The sequence below is a fragment of the Calonectris borealis genome, chromosome 3, assembly GCF_964195595.1.
Source record: "Calonectris borealis chromosome 3, bCalBor7.hap1.2, whole genome shotgun sequence".
Classification (NCBI taxonomy): Eukaryota; Metazoa; Chordata; class Aves; order Procellariiformes; family Procellariidae; genus Calonectris; species Calonectris borealis.
In genome coordinates this window covers 92,884,669-92,901,683 of record NC_134314.1, presented here as the reverse complement: position 1 = coordinate 92,901,683, position 17,015 = coordinate 92,884,669, and the positions used below count along the sequence as shown (strand labels likewise).

Sequence of the window (17,015 nt, the reverse complement as noted above, 5' to 3'; positions counted from 1 at the left end):
TCTTTCCCAGCACCGAGGTCAGGCTGACCGGCCTGTAGTTCCCCGGATCCTCCTTCCAGCCCTTCTTGTAGATGGGAGTCACATTGGTGAGCCTCCAGTCATCCAGGACCTCCCCCGTTAACAGGACTGCTGGTAAATGATGGAGAGTGGCTTGGCAAGCTCCTCCGTCAGCTCCCTCAGTAGCCTCGGGTGGATCCCATCTGGCCCCATAGACTTGTGAGCGTCCAGGTGGCTAGCAGGTCGTTAAGTGCTTCCTCTTGGATTATGGGGGGTTTATCCTGCTCACAGTCTCTGTCTTTCAGCTCAGGGGGCTGAGTACCCTGAGGATAACTGCTCTGACTATTAAAGACTGAGGCAAAGAAAGCGTTAAGTACCTCAGCCTTATCCTCGTCCTTGGTGTCAACGTTCCCCCCTGCATCCAATAAAGGATGGAGATTCTCCTTAGCTCTCTTTTTGTCATTAATATATTTGTAAAAACATTTTTTGTTGTCTCTCACGACAGTGGCCAGATTGCGTTCTAGCCGGGCTTTTGCCTTTCTAATTTCCTCTCTGCATGACCTAATGAGATCCCTGTACTCTTCTTGAGTTGCCTGCCCCTTCTTCCACAAGTGGTAAACTCTCCTTTTTTTCCTGAGTCCCAGCAAGAGCTCCCCATTCAGCCAGGCCGGTCATCTTCCCCGCCTGTTCTTCTTGCGGCACATGGGGACAGCCCGCTCCTGCGCCTTTAAGACTTCCTTCTTGAAGAACGTCCAGCCTTCCTGGACCCCTTTACCTTTCAGGACTGTCTCCCAAGGGACTCTCTCGACCAGTGCCCTGAGCAGGCCAACGTCCGCCCTCTGGAAGTCCATGGTAGCGGTTTTGCTGGCCCCCCTCTTTACTTCACCAAGTATCGAGAATTCTATCATTTCATGGTCGCTAAGCCCAAGCCGGCCTCCGACCACCACATCTCCCACCAGTCCTTCTCTGTTTGTGAACAGCAGGTCAAGCGAGGCACCTCCCCCGGTAGGCTCACTTACCAGCGGTGTCAGGAAGTTATCCTCCACACACTCCAGGAACCTCCTCGACTGTTTCCTCTCTGCCGTGTGGTATTTCCAGCAGACATCCAGAAAGTTGAAGTCCCCCACGGGAACAAGGGCTAGCGACTGTGAGACTTCTGCCAGCCTCTGGTAGAATATTTCGTCTGCCTCCTCATCCTGGCTAGGTGGTCTATAACAGACTCCCAGCAGGATATCTGCCTTATTGGCCTTCCCCCTCATCCTTACCCACAAGCACTCGACCTTATCATCACTATCATTGAGCTCTAGACAGTCAAAGCACTCCCTAACATACAGGGCTACCCCACCGCATCTCCTTCCTCGCCTGTCCCTTTTGAAGAGCTTATAGCCATCCATTGCAGCACTCCAATCGTGCGACTCATCCCACCATGTTTCCGTGATGGCAACTAAGTCATAGCTACCCCGCTGCACAATGGCTTCCAGCTCCTCCTGTTTGCCGCCCATGCTGTGTGCATTGGTGTAGATGCACTTGAGCTGGGCTACCGATTTCTCCCCCGACATTGGCGTGCCGTCCCTAGGCTCTTCTCTAGCGAGCCTGGTTTTATCCCCTTCCCACTTTGAACCTAGTTTAAAGCCCTCTCAATGAGCCCCGCCAACTCATACGCGAGAATCCTTTTCCCCCTGTGAGCCAGCTGAACTCCGCCTGTCGCCAGCAGGCCCGGTGCCGTGTAAACCTCCCCATGACCAAAGCAGCCAAAATTTCGCCGATGGCACCAGCCCCTGAGCCATGTGTTGATCCGACGAGTTTTCCTGTTCCCTTCAGTATTCTTCCCTGCCACCGAAGGGATCGAGGAAAACACTACCTGTGCTCCCGATCCTTCCACCAATTGCCCCAGTCTTCAAGTCTCTATTTCTCAACATTATTTTCTATATAACAAGGTGCAAGTTTAGGTAAAGGTTTGTTTCCTACCCTTTTCTCACGATTGCTGCCTTTCGTTATAGTCACTTATGATACTATAGACAACTAAACGAACAGGAGATCTAGAAGAATTTCTGTGTTGTTAATTAGGAGTGATCGGAGGCCTGAGAATACGACCAGATTCTTCAACTATCTGTACCATAGTGCCCTCCAAGCTTCAGTTCAGGGTGGCTCCAGTTGCTAACTTCAACAGTATGCGCTCTGTTGAAAATACACTGCAGAAAATACGCCCTGGTTGTCTGGGGATTTGAGTATAGCAACTATCCTACTGTTTTTGCAGGACTACTGTTTTTGAATGAGACACATTAAAGGAATTTAAATAAGGTGGGGTGAGGAAGAATGTGTTGGGAGATGAAAAATATTCCACAGAAGGTTGTGAAAAAAACAAAGCATTAAAATCAGAAGACCTGTAATTGAAGACCAGCTGAAATTCAAGGAAGAAGGAGAGAACAAGAGATGGAGATAAACATAGAATGGTAGAGGTTATACACACACAAAACCATAGTAGAGATTCTGATACTGTTTTTATCCTGTGCTTTTAGCCTGGACCAAAAGTAAGTTCAGCAGAGTCTTTATTAACTTGGTTGATTTGCCTACAAAAGGCCACACACATCTCCTTCCATCAGTCTCCTCTATAGACAGTAAAGTCACCTCTGATCCCAGGATATCTAATAAAACATTTCTGAAGCCAAATATACAATCCACCCTGCAAAAAAATGTATAAACATTGATGATTGTTGAAAAAAGTACAGATATCAAAATTATCCAGCATAAACTCCAGAAAGGACTTGTAACACATTGCTACTAATAGGGAAAGCTCAGTTTAGCAGCTCATCTAAACAAATAAAGAGAACCCTCATATTTAACAAAGCAAATATCAAAGAAACAGAAAACCAAATTCTTTTAGAATAGATCTATTTAAGAGTAAAAAAAAAAAAAAATTAAGTCTCTTTCCCAGTTCAAGGTCTATTTAAGATACAACTAAATAATATGCATTGCTTGAGTGCAGGAAAAACATATTAACATTTCAGGTTCAAATCTGAAAGGTGAATGAGTCGCTTAAATCTGTATTTATGGCAAGGTCTTAAATGAATGCTCTACAAAATGCCACCGTACAACTTAAATTCTAAATTGACATTAAATTAAATAACAAAAGGCCTCCAAAGTCCTTACTACGCTCTTCTCCGAGACTGACACTGAAAGAATCAATGAAATTTGTAAAAAATGAGAACATGCATTATTCTAAACTAGGAGGCACTACCCTTTCTTGAGAGCACTGCAAAGACACATTTTGCCAGGGGAATACTGAAAAACACATAAAAATCGGAGACTGAGCATTTAGTAGGATTCCAAGTCAGGCATGAGGGCAATGCAAACATATTTCCCCTTTTCTCCCCCTTTAAAAGGAGCATGTTACCGTCTTCTGGCGAGCAATGAGTAAGCTTTAGTCTTAAAAGCACTGTAACGTGAGGGGCATGCATAGGACACTGTAAGTTTTGGATATGTCATTTGCAATACCTCACTAATGCATGCAGCAGAAAGAACAGACAGGAAATATATCAAGCATAAGAGGTAAGAGATAAAAGATGCAGCACCCACTGACAAGCCTAAGATTGAAGAAGGAATTTTGTCTTCCCTATATATGAGTGCAAACAGAAATACAAATAAATAATAAACAACTATTATCATAATTATTTCCAGCATTTTATGATGGCCCATCATAATGCTATATTTGTTAGATCTCTCGTTCTTAGGAAATACAGGGAAATGCTTGTTTGACACAAACCCTGCTTCATTTTGTCATATAAAATCTATGAACTTCCATTTGAACATGTGCTTCACCACTTATCAAAGAACAAACGCAAAGTTTTACCATTCTTGAAACAGACAAGCGCGAAGAGCTCATCAGTATAAATTAACACTGTGGATCCCAAATCAAGCATTCAACACTAGCCTTTAATGTTCCATATGCAAACTTAACTCTGGTCTTCTAGAAACATTTTTGGGGCATGATGACGCTTAAATTTACTTCTTACATAGCATTTTTCAGAATGAATTATTTTTAAACACCCTCATGGGATGGCCTAGCATGAGCAGGTTTTGGGATCTTTACTTCCACAGCAGTGACTTCCGAACCTAGAGTTAATTATGTCACTAGCAGGAATGTTACAATACTCTGCAGAAGCCAGTCACTGAAAGGAAAAGAGAAAAATATTTTACAGAAAAGAAGTCAGTTCTTTGGAGCTGGCAGAGGATGACCGAGTCTAAGGAACTGTGATTTCAGTTTGAGGTTCCAGAAGGTAATTGCTATCATTACCTTGGGATCTGCCACCTACGTTACCCTCACACTGCTTCTGACTGCATTCTGCTTCTGGCTCCTGTCTGTTCCCCAGCACTGATCCTCTCCAAAGCTCCTTGCCCTTCTATGAGTGACGGTCTCTTCCCTCTTTTTTACTTTTGTTGTTTTTTTTTTTTTCTTTTTTTGTGTCTCTGTGTGTGCTGCTTGGGAGCTGTTTGGGAGAAAATTTCCTTGCTGTCAGTTCTAACGCTTGGCATCACAGCATTCACTGACAGCTAGAAGAAACACTTGGTTTTTTGGACATTTTGCTCCATTCCTGCATTTCAGGGATGATGGGTGCTGTCCCTTTGAGGGGAAGGCAGACCATGCTCTGTGCAGGTGAAATTTTCGGAGAATTTTGCTGCCAACATCTAACAAATGTTTGTGGAATATATTGGAAATAGATATATTTTTAGATGCTTGAAAATTGGCTAACTTTGGGTGCATCTTACTGGAAGGACCAAAAGCAGAGTGACCTTTGTGCTAAATTTAAGTTTCTACTTCAGACAATCCAAATCTTCATTGGAACAGTCGTAAACTATTTTTTTTAGCCCGAGTAAAGCAACATACTCATTCTCTAACATCATTCCTCAAAAGAAGTGATTTTTCTGAAACCTCCCACAAAATTTCAGCCTGAGGCATGCATTCAGTGTAAAAAAAAAAAATTGATTTGAAAAGTTAAATTTCAGCAACGTGATAAGCAATAAATAACAGGATCTTACTAACTTTTTTACAATCTCTTCATATATGCTTTTTCCCCTCTCTCTCTGTATATTTACATATAGACGCAAATACGCAAAAATGATAACGCTGTGTTGCTTATTAAAGAGCTTTCAAGAGCTGAAAGAAGACATGCAATTTTGAATAGTCATATGTAAAAACTGATGTGAACATATTATTTTAAACTGAACTAAGTTTTTAATGCTCTAGCAAACACTCAATTGGCTTTCACGATTTTTCTACCCTATCCAATGGTCACATTTCAACAGATTCAAAACATTAGGCTACAATACTGTAAAACATATGAAGTTGTTGACTAGGAATTTCAATGAAAACTGCAACTCCTTGAAAAACACTGGCTGTGTTGAGACACACATGCAAAAAGACTCATTAAACCAAAGGACAGTACAAACTGTGGAAGATGGTGTAACCCTAGTTGTTCAATCAGGAGTGATGGAGCTAGGATTTAAGTAATGTTTTTTAATTTGAAGAAATAACTTATAAATGGAGAAGTTATGGCTAGAATAACTGAAATGAGAATGTCAGGGAGTCAAGTCTGCAGAAAATAGAGACATTAGCTTGAAGGAGAAGGAGGTTCAGAAAAATGTTACTTTGAAAAAAAATTTTACAGTCCTTTCTCACAAGAATTTTCTTTCGGAAAAGAATATCAAATGTGTCCTTTCCCTGTGATTAGTGAAGAATTTTTTCATTCTTTTATGATATTATTTTAAAGCTACCCATCTGAAAAGCCTTAGCAAACATTTCTTACCTGTGTCCCAATAGTCTCCTGGAAGCAGCGCCCAAGCTGAGTTTTAACTGAAACGGGAAACGTATGAGGAATGGGTTGTTGATTTGTGTAAGTAGTATGTCCTTTCTGGGTCTTCTGATATGGAAGACCTTGGTAAGAGACCTGTGGATGTCCTGGCTGAGGTACTTTCGCTTTTTGTCCTGTTGATGTGCTGTCAATTCTTGAAACTTGATGGATCTGAACTGAGGCTTCAGGGGGATGTTTCACATGGATATTCACTATGTTAGGAGGGAACTTCACTAAAATAATTGAAGGAAAAACACATTAAAAAATTGGTAATAAAATATGTCAAAAAAGAGATCTTAGGCACCTCTAAGACATCTCTTTTTTGTACATTACAGTTTTTATAGAGTGCCTTGAAGTGACCAAAATATAAACAAAGCCCAAATTTGGGGGTTAGAGAGAAGGCTAAAAGAATGCATAGAGTCTCATTTACAAAGCAGAAAATGAAAACTCTTCACACAGGAAAGAACGACATTATAACATTGTAAAAACTGCTACATAAACATGGATGTCCAAATTGGCTGGTATGACATTAATATTTGTGGTCATACTGTGTAATAAGAATCCCATTCAAAGTTCCAGAATTCAAACTCCACTGGGTTATTTTTGGATATATAGTAAGCTTTATTTTCTTTTTCAGATCCATCATCTTGCTCTGGAACACAGAAAAAGCTTCAGATTTCATCCCTTCACCTTTATATACCTGCCAAGTCCTGAGTTTGCCCCTGCAACACTTGCCAGCATCTCAACCATCTAAAACCACCACTCCCTTCACTGAACTTTGAATTCAGGATTTGGCAGATAAAGAAGGAGGAAATGTTTTTCAGATACTTCTGTTTTTAAATACAGTTGTAGTTTTAAGTCTGGGTATATAGATTCAGCCACTCCAGTCAACTTAATGTGCACAGAACTGTTTACGACCCTCAAGCTTCTTTTCACTGAAACACAAAATGCCCTTTAAACATGTAACTCAAATTATTATTGGGGAGGGGCAGGGAGTAGAGGTGTGTAAAAAGTTTTATAGTTTGTAAGCTGCATAACAAAGTTAGCATTTACTGTGTCTGGCGGGGTCTCTCTCATCAGCAAGCACTGCACAGACTACTCAAAGCCAGCCAATCCATTAGATCTAACACCCCATCCAAATATCAAGAACCAACAAATATCATTTGACATACTTTCTCCATAACGCATACTGGATTGTTGAGTCTTCTGAATTGATCCTTGCCTCCAGGAGGCCAGACTGTTCTTTGGAATTTGATTAGGCATTTTCAGTTCTTATTTAAAAATTTCAGTCTCACAGCTCCACTTCCCAGGAAGCATATTTCATTTATTTTAGCTGCTTTAAAATTTTATTACTTTGTAGAAATTACTTTTGGTTTTTCGCATTATTTTCATTTCTCTAGGCACATTTTCAGTATTAATTGGTGTCACATAGGAATTCCTTAGAAGAAACAAACTTATTTTTACTCTGCCCTGCACTGTTTCATTTATGAAAATCTTCAACATATTGCAGATAGAAACACCAGGAATAAGGTAGTAGAAAGTCAGCAAAATATGGCTGCAGGGCCTTAATGGCTATTCAGATCTTGCCTGTAGCAGAAAACAACCTTCAAGCAAAATTTATGCTACATGAGTTCTGTTACGGGTAAACCCCCAAGGAAAAGATTCAGTGTTACAAGGAGAAGCAGTAAGGCCCTTCTTAGGCTATTGGACCAGTTTTGCAGGGCAGGACAAGACAGCATAGTCTGGCTGTGAAAAGAACAAAACTCACCCCAACTTACTATCATACTTTTTTATGTATGAAGAGAGATCCCTTCAACTAGTTTCTCCAACTGACAAATCTAAAGAATAAATTAGCCCTCAAAAGAAAGCAATGAATTGTTCTGCTTTAATCTATCAATCCACCTACAGATGTTCAGATGCTGAAAAATCAAATTTAGCCTGATCCCTCTCATAGTATTATCACCACAATCCTCTCCAGGTCTTGGATCACTGCCTAGATGTGCTGATTAATTTTATTTCTGCTAGCCATTTCAGGATGAGTTGTTTCATTCTTTCCTTGAAAGAAATGAAACATTCCTCTCTCCACAATCCAACGTCCTCATTTGGGCATGGAACGGGAAGAAAAGGCATTGTGACTGCTGGTGGTTCTGATGAGGACTTGAGGGTCAGGAAAAAAAAATTCAAGAGGTCAGACTCTTTAGCAATGAGAAACCTATTGTGTCTTTTAAGACAACAACTCTAAAACTGAAAAACAACTATGCCTTAAAAATATTTTTTTTATGGTCCACCATATTGTCTCAAATAATTTGCTCTGGAATTAAATAGTCACAGAAATAAATTTCTGCTCTGCTAAAAGTTTAGATAACTATATTCTGTTATTCTCTCACTTCTCCCTTCTCCCCCCTCCTTTTTTTTTTTTTTTTTTAAGAGTCAGAAAAGTTCTGGGGAGCTTTAGGGACTAACACTCCAACTTGTCAGTGGAAACTATTTCCCAATGGACTGTGTATCAGTCCCTAGAGAACAAATCCATTTAAAAGATGGAGCAGATACCTAAAAGCATTTATAGAATATTGTGTTTCCAGAAAGATACTGTCAACACTTCCTTCACAGCTATGTCCCTGTCTGAAAACAAAATTACAGCTTTAGATTATATTTATCACAAATATATAAATAGTTTGGCCTCTTTTAGCAAAGTTATTCAGGAACTAGCTGCCAACAACTGTGCCTCCTCACATCTTTCCCCCATGTATTTTGTTTTTATTTAGAGGTAGCAATCTTGGAGTGGTAATTGTAAAATTACCCTTGACAAGAGAAAAGAGAAAAAAGAAAAAACAAACAAACAAACAAACAAAAAAACAATCTGGCAATTCAAATAAACAAATAAAATTCACACTAACTCATACGTTGTGAAACTGAATTGCAGGTGTCTCTTCATAGGGACAGGATCTCACCTAGGTAAAACGCTACCTAGAGTCCTAGAAAACGCAGGAAACAAATTCAGCACTCCTCTTCAAGGTCATCAGAATTTGTCACCTCACAAAAAAGTATTAGGAAACCTGAAGCCGACTGAACTTTCTTTGACTGGGCAAAATTTGATGAACATCACAGCTTTTCTTGTTTCTTATCCTCTGCCTTCTTCACAGCATTAGCAGTAGAAAATCCTTACCATTTTTTTCTATGATATTGTTACATGACCTGGAAAGAACGTTCTATTTCTCTGAATCATATCATGGCCTGTCTACATTAAAAAGTTCACCACAAAATTAACTTACAGGATTCTACCAAATGGCATAACAAAGATAAATGGGGATTGTATTTTTAGTTTTACATTAGATTTAAATTTTGTTATGTTGAAACGCATTGTCTCCTCCCTCCACTAGTAACCATGGAATCACCCGCAACTTTCTATCTAGGTATACTGCAATTTATGGACACTGTTCAGCCACAATCATCCTCTTTTTGAACAGGTCTACACTCCTGGAGGAAGCCCCCTCCATTATCCTTTGACTCTGCAATCTGCATTAAATTCCACCGAAAAGCAAAGTACATTTACTTATAAACTCTTTTCAATAGCACTGTTATTTCTTATTATTTCAGTCATTGAGCAAAATACTTTCCAGTCATTCTGGTGAGCTCACGATTCAAGTTGTGGTGTCAAGATTCAAACTACGTAGACAGATCACTATCATTACTGGTTGGATACCCAGAATTAGTTAATAAAATAAACTCCAAAGGAAAAAATATCTATCAAGAAAAAAGTTACCTTTTACACCTTGCTGTCCTGACATCGTCAGTGGTAAAGTATGCGTTGAGTGGATAATTTGTGATCCTACAGCCTTGTTCACCTGTTGTGGGTGATGGTACAGTTTTGGAGTATTGGCCGTCTGCACAGGGATCTGACAAAGTTTACCAGTGTAATTAGGAGGGCACTGGCATTTATCTCTAGAACTGCACTGGCCTCCATTCATGCATGGAAGGTGGCAAATAACTGAAATGAAAACAGAAAGAAAAATTTCTTAATGCTTTTAGTTTTAGTATTATCTGACCACATATCACGCAGAAGTCAAGGGGGAAAGAAATAGGGCTGGGGCCCTTTGTTCTTCTGATATCTGAAGAATGACTACCCATCTGACATGCGCTTTTAATTGCCTTGTGGTAGAACCACTTCCCTTTCCCTCTGTGAGACCTCTGCCTGGTTTGCATCTTCTCTCCATGACAAACATGGCAAGCACATTCTTCCCTTAGAAATCCCAGCTATTTTAGTTCATTATGCTATTAAGCAAGATGCTAAATTAATATGGTGCCTGGCTGCACCTTTTATTCTCACTTCGGTACGGGTATTTTTATTTAGTCAGCCTCCCATTTATGAAAATCCTAGGCTACCTACACTTCCCTGGAAGACTGGGGAGAAACTCACTGGAAAGTAGACAGTACTGGGGATAAATTTTCCATTCTCACTGTAAGCCTTGCCTGTTCTCTGGAAAACCATCTAGATTTTTGCTTAACATGTATCTCTCAGATGAAAGAAGCTAATTTGTATACCCACCCATGAAGATCATAAAAATATCAAGAGATTCTACTCAAATAATTTCAGTGACAAATTCCAAAGTATTAAAATATTTTAACTCCAATATAAAGACAAGGGTAATTACTTCTGTGCCAGCTAGTACTTGCACATTTACAGCAATATAAATTATCAGATGAAACATGAAAAATGTCAACATCGAATGAAAAATATTTCTTAACTCGGAGTTACAAACAGTAATAGGCATGGTTCAGCACTTTCTAAAAATATGATGTGGGACTTTATAATCAACCATAATCTAGCTGAGCTGTCAACATTTTCAGGACTAAATGATGTAAAAACAACAGGAAAAAAAACGTAAGTTTTTGTTCAAGACAAACTAAGGTAATTTGTGCAGAAATCCAAGATTTTTGGAGAAATAGCACACAGTATCCATCTGTCAGCTTTAAGATAAGATTCTGACTGTAAAAATAAATAAATAAGAATCTAGACTTTACAGTAATTATGGCATTTTGCTGGATTGGTATTGCTCAGTCTATATTGCATTACAATAAAAATGAGAAACTGTAGATAATGCAAGGTAATTAGGAACCTAGTGCTTATTATTCCAAGTGGTGTAATCTCTGGACAACTGCAGCCTATTGCTATTATTAATAGCATAAAACATCAGTATTGGAAAAGGAACCTGTGTGTTGTCTTCAGAAGAAGACAAAGTAGGACATTCAGCAGCCCAAGGAGTTCCAACCCAGCTGCGTAACTCACTTGGCCCAGGAAGAGGGCTCAAGAAACAGCGCAATCAACCCGCCTCGTCGCAGAGCACCCTCACATTGTGCTGACAGGGTCCGGAACGGTGCTGCCTGATCAGCAGATAGGTCCACGCACAAATGTAAACAGCCAGAATTGTTTTTCCACTCCGTTCTGCAAATGTATATTTAATATTTTCCTCATCTTATCTCATTTTTTCATTTCATATAAACTGACCGAAAGTACTTCAAGCTGTAGCACTGTGCTAAAAGGCCTGGTTGACTCCGGAAGACTGTCCACGCCAGCGCAGGCCTCACTTTTTTGGGTCCCAACGCTGTTGGGACTTTATCTGAGTGTATGAAAGACATCCTTACAGAACGGCTGTTACTTCGGGGCAAAATGAAGGATTTTTGACCCCGGCAGTAATTAAAGCATGACAGCTATCTCTCTCTCTGGTACCATTTCTTCCTGAGCAGCCACAAACGAGAAGGTTTACTGCAACGGTGACAACATAAAAGAATTTTAGGTACTTGTAAAGATCTGCCTGAGCAAGGTTGAGAGCTAAGGTGGTCTTCCTGCAAAAGTAACATCGCACAATGAAATAGTGTAAAGTAGCCTTAAGGAGACAGCAATTTGGTGTTTGAAAGAAGTACAGTGAAACAAAGGCAAACAGAAATAGTCTCACTGAGGAATTCCTTCAGTGCCAGAAGCCTATCCCATAGGTTTTCTTCCTGCCCTCTCCAGCCTCAAGGCCTACAAGGTAACGTGCAAAATACAGCTTTTAAACAATATAAATATACCCAATATTTCCACCAAAATAAATTACTTTCTTCCAAGCTTCTGTTCCTATAAAGCAGTCAGCGTCTGGAAGGCCATGTCACGCGGGTATCTCTGCATGACAGGGTGCTCTTCAGGCTTTCCTCTCCTGCAGGAGCCCGCCGAGTAACGAACGGGCATGTGAAAAGCTTTGCTTTCAAGCAAACAAAAGTTTGTGTTAAAAATACTGGGAAAGAAGATACCGATAGAAAAGAGTTCATTCATGTCCCTTTTCATAACTGTTTGCTGTGGATATTCACATAAATAACTTGTGCAAGTAAGAGCAAACAAATGCCACTGAAAGGTCTAGTATGAGGTAAATAATGAAGAATGTTTAATTTCTCAGTATTTAAATGTAACAGAAAAAAAAAATTCCAAGCTGCCCACATTATCATGTGAGGCAAATCACTCAGTCAACTGACTTATATACAGATATATTGATTTACATCCTTGAAGGTCTGGCCTAATGTATGAGGAATGAACTTTAAATGAGAATACATTAAATCTATTCTGAGCATATAAAATTCTGTAAGAAAAAAATTAAAAATTCTGAAATACACCATTTTAAGTTATACTCAGCCATGTAAAAACAAATAGGACGTGATCGCCAGGTTAAACTGAAAACTTGATAATCTCAAATGGCAAACGTTATGAGAACTTTAAAAAAAAAACCAAAACAAAACACAAAAAATTAAGAATGAAACATGTTGAAATAAAATATGTCATAATTTTAAATAGGTATAATAAGCACACACACACACACTAATTGCAATATTTCCTCAGGCAGTTTATGGCCAGGAGAAAGGGCGACATTTGATTATGACACTGGTGCTGGAAATCACAGGCACACAACTTCACCAGAGCTGGAATTACACACAGACCATTTGAGAAAAGCGAGCTGAAGGGGGTAAGCCTCTGAAAAGGCAGAGGAAGGAAACGCTACTTTTCCTCGACAAGGCTCTGGGAATCTCAGGTTAACAAAGACCAAAGAGCCCTGGGGAAAGGACCACTTAAGATAGGAACAGGATATAAAGCCAGGGTATGTTTGAACAGCTCAACTTCTAATGAAAGTTTTTGCTTTGTTTTGTTTTGTCATTGAGGTTAAAGAACTGAAACAAACAGAACAGCTGAATGCTGCCAGAGGCATAGGGGACACTCCTGACAAAACCCAGACCCATGTGCTGGGAGAGACCATTAGAAGATACCGGGTTTGCACGTATGTTCACAACTGGCATTCAGACAAAGGGTGCACTGGAGCTTGATTCTCACTGGGCTGTTGCCATTTCCTCTGAAAAGGAAAAAAAAAACAACCCGGAAATAAAAATATCCATTATGGTGTGAAATCCTCTAGCTGCTCGGAGCCTGATAAAAATGTGGAGATAGGTCTGCACAAGACGACAAGAAATTTCAGTTCACATGTGGGTATCTTACAAACAAAACAAAAAAAGTATTAATGGACCTAAGAAAGGCAACAAATTCTTCATTCAGATCTGCTGTAAGCCAAGTCTCTCAACTGTCTCTTAAGCCAACATATGATTGAACAAATTTAACGGTTTCTTAATACAAATGAACAACCATCCTTTAGAAATGTAGAGACAGGTTTAAGGAATAACAAACATTTCAAGTATTCTTCTCATCCTTGGGCAATTAATGGGCAATAACAAGTTTTGATTTCCCTGGCATCCAAAGGCCTTAATTCCCCCCAGCCTGGGACAGCTTGGTGGGTATCACTGTTCAAAATGAGCCAAGCAGAGAAGGTGCGGTCGAGACGCCCCCAGGGAGTCTCTGAAAGGCTGAATGCATAAAAAAAGGAGAACATTTGCTACGTGAATCCCGATAAAGCTGCCACAGCTATGGGTTGGAGACACAAGAATAGGGCATGAAATCATCAACAAAGAAGCTAGGAAACCACTGATATACAGTTTGTCCATGTAATTACATCATCTAATTTGTTTTCAAGACACTCCAACAACCTTGAACAGCTCCAGAAAAACTAATTTAATCAAGTCCGAATGTTTTCATTTAATCAAAATAATGTGTAACAAAACAATTTCCAAGCACCTAAATCCTCCTAATCCTTAAAAAACAGCCCATGCTTACCCAAACAAGCCCTTAGGATGGATAAAAACTCCCTTCCTGTAACCAGTGTTGAAGAAAATGAAGATGGGTTTTGAAATGTTCCTCATCTGACTCTCCAAATGCCTTTTCTTTTACACCTCAGGGAACATGTGAGTTTCTGTCTCGCTTTCCCTCATCACTCTTTGCCTCTTCTACTTACACGCTATCAACTACTCAAGCGTAAGCACTATTCAATTACATCAACAAGCTCTCCAAGGAAAACCTTAAACTGCTCATTAGATTACAGTATTTCCGCTGGATGCATCACGAATCAGCAGATTAATTTTGTCTCCGAGTACTACATGGTTATCCAGCATTACTACATGCCCTACAGCTGTTTGGGCATCTTTCTTCCATGCTGTTACTAAGCATACAGAAAATGCAGGGACTAGCACACAGATCTACGAAACACAATTTTTCATAGGAAAGAAGAGATGGCATTCCCTGAGGGGAAGCACTGCCATATAGAACATTTTTATAATGTAGTGCCTCTAAACACCATACATTTTAGGTAAAAATTGAAACCCAGAGCTGCTATATATAGATCTGCGCAATTGCTCCAAACTTATTTCTACTTTCTAATTGCAGAAACTCTAACAGTAACCCACAAAAGGCACAGAGTTATGAGCTACAATAATAATGCTGTCCTCCAGTTTAGACTCTTCCCTATTCCCCTACTTATTTTTTTTGCCATGTCTTTCTTGTTGTCCCTGAATTTTCTAACTACTTCATCCTAAACAGTTTTCTCCTCAGATTCCTGGTTGTAATTCAGAGGTGTTATATAAAAAATTGCAAGTTAAGTAACCAAATAATTATTTTTTAAAGTAAGATTAAGAGAATCTTGATATTACAAACTTGTGCTTTGGGAAGCAGAGGGAGAACAGAAAAGAAGCTTTAAGTGGCCTTGGTTTAATAGTATAACACCTCTACATTCACCCCTGAATTTATCCTAATGTTTGTATTTTGACAACTTTTAAGAGAAACATTCTATTGCAACAACCAAACACAATTTTTAAAAGTAAATCTGATGGCGAGAGCTCCAACAGCAGATGAAAAATGCTCTTTTCTGCTCACCACTGAAAACAGGAAAGTGATGCCCCGCTCATGTGAATAGCCTAGTTACCACCCACAAATCGCTTGTTGTGTACCACTGCTATTCACTGATCCAAACAGTGAGGACAGCACCAGATTTGGTTCCAGACACAAGCAACCCTGTAGAAATGGCTACTCTCTGCTACTGCTGAAAGAGGAGTCTGGGTATATGACAAATGGCAGTATGGCGTGGGGGATGAGCCTCCCCATCACAGCAGTTTTTAATGAAATCTCTAGTATTCAACAGGAGGGGAAAAATGTTTTGAGCCTCTCCTCTGGTTTCCTTTGTTGAATGCAATCTTGTGCATAAACAACGGCTTAAGTATAAGGCATGAAATCAGATAGATTAATACCCTGTAATATGCATAATAACATGCAATTATATTCTGAAAAATGCTTGTAAAAGAAAGAGTGTTGCTGGAAAATCAGTGCAGGAAAGGTGGGTAAAACAGTGCACATTTTCTCACTTGGGTACACCAAAAAGATACAAAGTAAAAAACATGAAAGAGGTGTCATATAGAAATCCCTCTAGTAAATAGTTTCATTTAGTTTACTACTAGCTTAATTAGTTTAAATTAGCTTACACAAATATAGATTCCCCCCAAATGGCATGAATTTAAACATGTAATATTTTTACAACGAATAAGTGTAAATTAGTCGGAATAACAGACAACAGAATAGTATAGGTAAGGGGTGTACTTCAAAGAACGTCCCTGCTGAAGTACATTTCTTTATTATCAGAAGCTGTTATCAGACTTCATGGATACCATTTGTGAACAAGAACACCAAAATCTAGTTTGTTTATACAGTCCCAAGATTTTGCTTCTCCTTATTCTGTACTTCTGTAGTTATAATTACCATCAACATAATATATTCAAAGCTCTTATGCATGTTCCTTCACATATGAACTCCCAAGTCTTAATTCTTGCGAAAAAAACCTACTTGAGAAAAAATGCAGTAGTCATTTCAGTGGGTGCATTAACATTCATATCTGTTCAGTGAGAAAGAAATAAAACCACTAAAAATGTTCACAAGTGGCAAAAAGCTACTTTATGTCATTCAAGGTGGCATTATACCAGACTTCTGACCAGAAAGTGATACAGAGGAACTGTCTTGAATGTGGTCTCTTACACTGTCACCTTAACACTGCTTATCAGTAGATGTGTAAATATTATAACAAGGATCTTATCAAACAAATTTTTACTCTGAATGCTGCAATACATCAATAGAAATCATCCTAAAAGGCTGAACACGATACTGAAGGCACTCCAGATGTTTCCTCTGGAAAGAAGTAAGATCTGCAACTGCAGGGAAAAATTTCAAACAGGAACCTAGCTCAAACCTAATGGTATGATAAGGAAAAATATGCAGCTACTAAACTGGGTTCTCAGCTATTAACATAGTCGCTGACTTCATTAGAATTTGTCTTATATTTTTAAACTATTATTACCAAGGGATATTTAACAAAGTAATGCAGCCCCACTTGGGAATGGGATCATAAGTACTGCTGTTTATCCACACAAGGAAACCAAATTATTGCCAAAATAAACAAGCCTGTCTGGATCATGCACATTTTTAAAAAAAAAAAAAAAAAGTCTGAAAGAAAATCAAGAGTTAGCCACGAAGAACAGTCCTGAAACAAGTTTAACACTTCCAAAATACAAACAATCTTTTCCACATGTAAATGTTATTTTCGGTAGGTAAATTGTTTTTCTTACATTTGCACTGTTAAAATTATAAAAAAAACCCCACACAACACTAGGGATAAATGCAGAATGATGACATCTCTCAGGAATTATATATAATCACTTATTATTAACATCTCCACCTCTCACAAAATAATATTAATGCTAAGCTGCATTGCAGGGGTCATT

General features: G+C 39.1%; 1 protein-coding gene across 3 annotated transcripts in view; it reads right to left on the bottom strand.

The window, feature by feature from the left end:
- The window catches only part of LTBP1 (latent transforming growth factor beta binding protein 1), a 137,775-nt gene that overhangs the window by 105,340 nt on the left and 15,420 nt on the right, over nucleotides 1-17,015 (bottom strand). For all 3 annotated transcript variants that reach the window (XM_075146696.1, XM_075146695.1, XM_075146697.1), the window contains exons 2-3: nucleotides 9,610-9,834; nucleotides 5,802-6,079 (exon numbers count right to left, since the gene is read on the bottom strand). In XM_075146696.1, coding sequence (XP_075002797.1) covers nucleotides 5,802-6,079; nucleotides 9,610-9,834 — 503 coding nt within the window. The remainder of the gene's footprint in view (nucleotides 1-5,801; nucleotides 6,080-9,609; nucleotides 9,835-17,015) is intronic.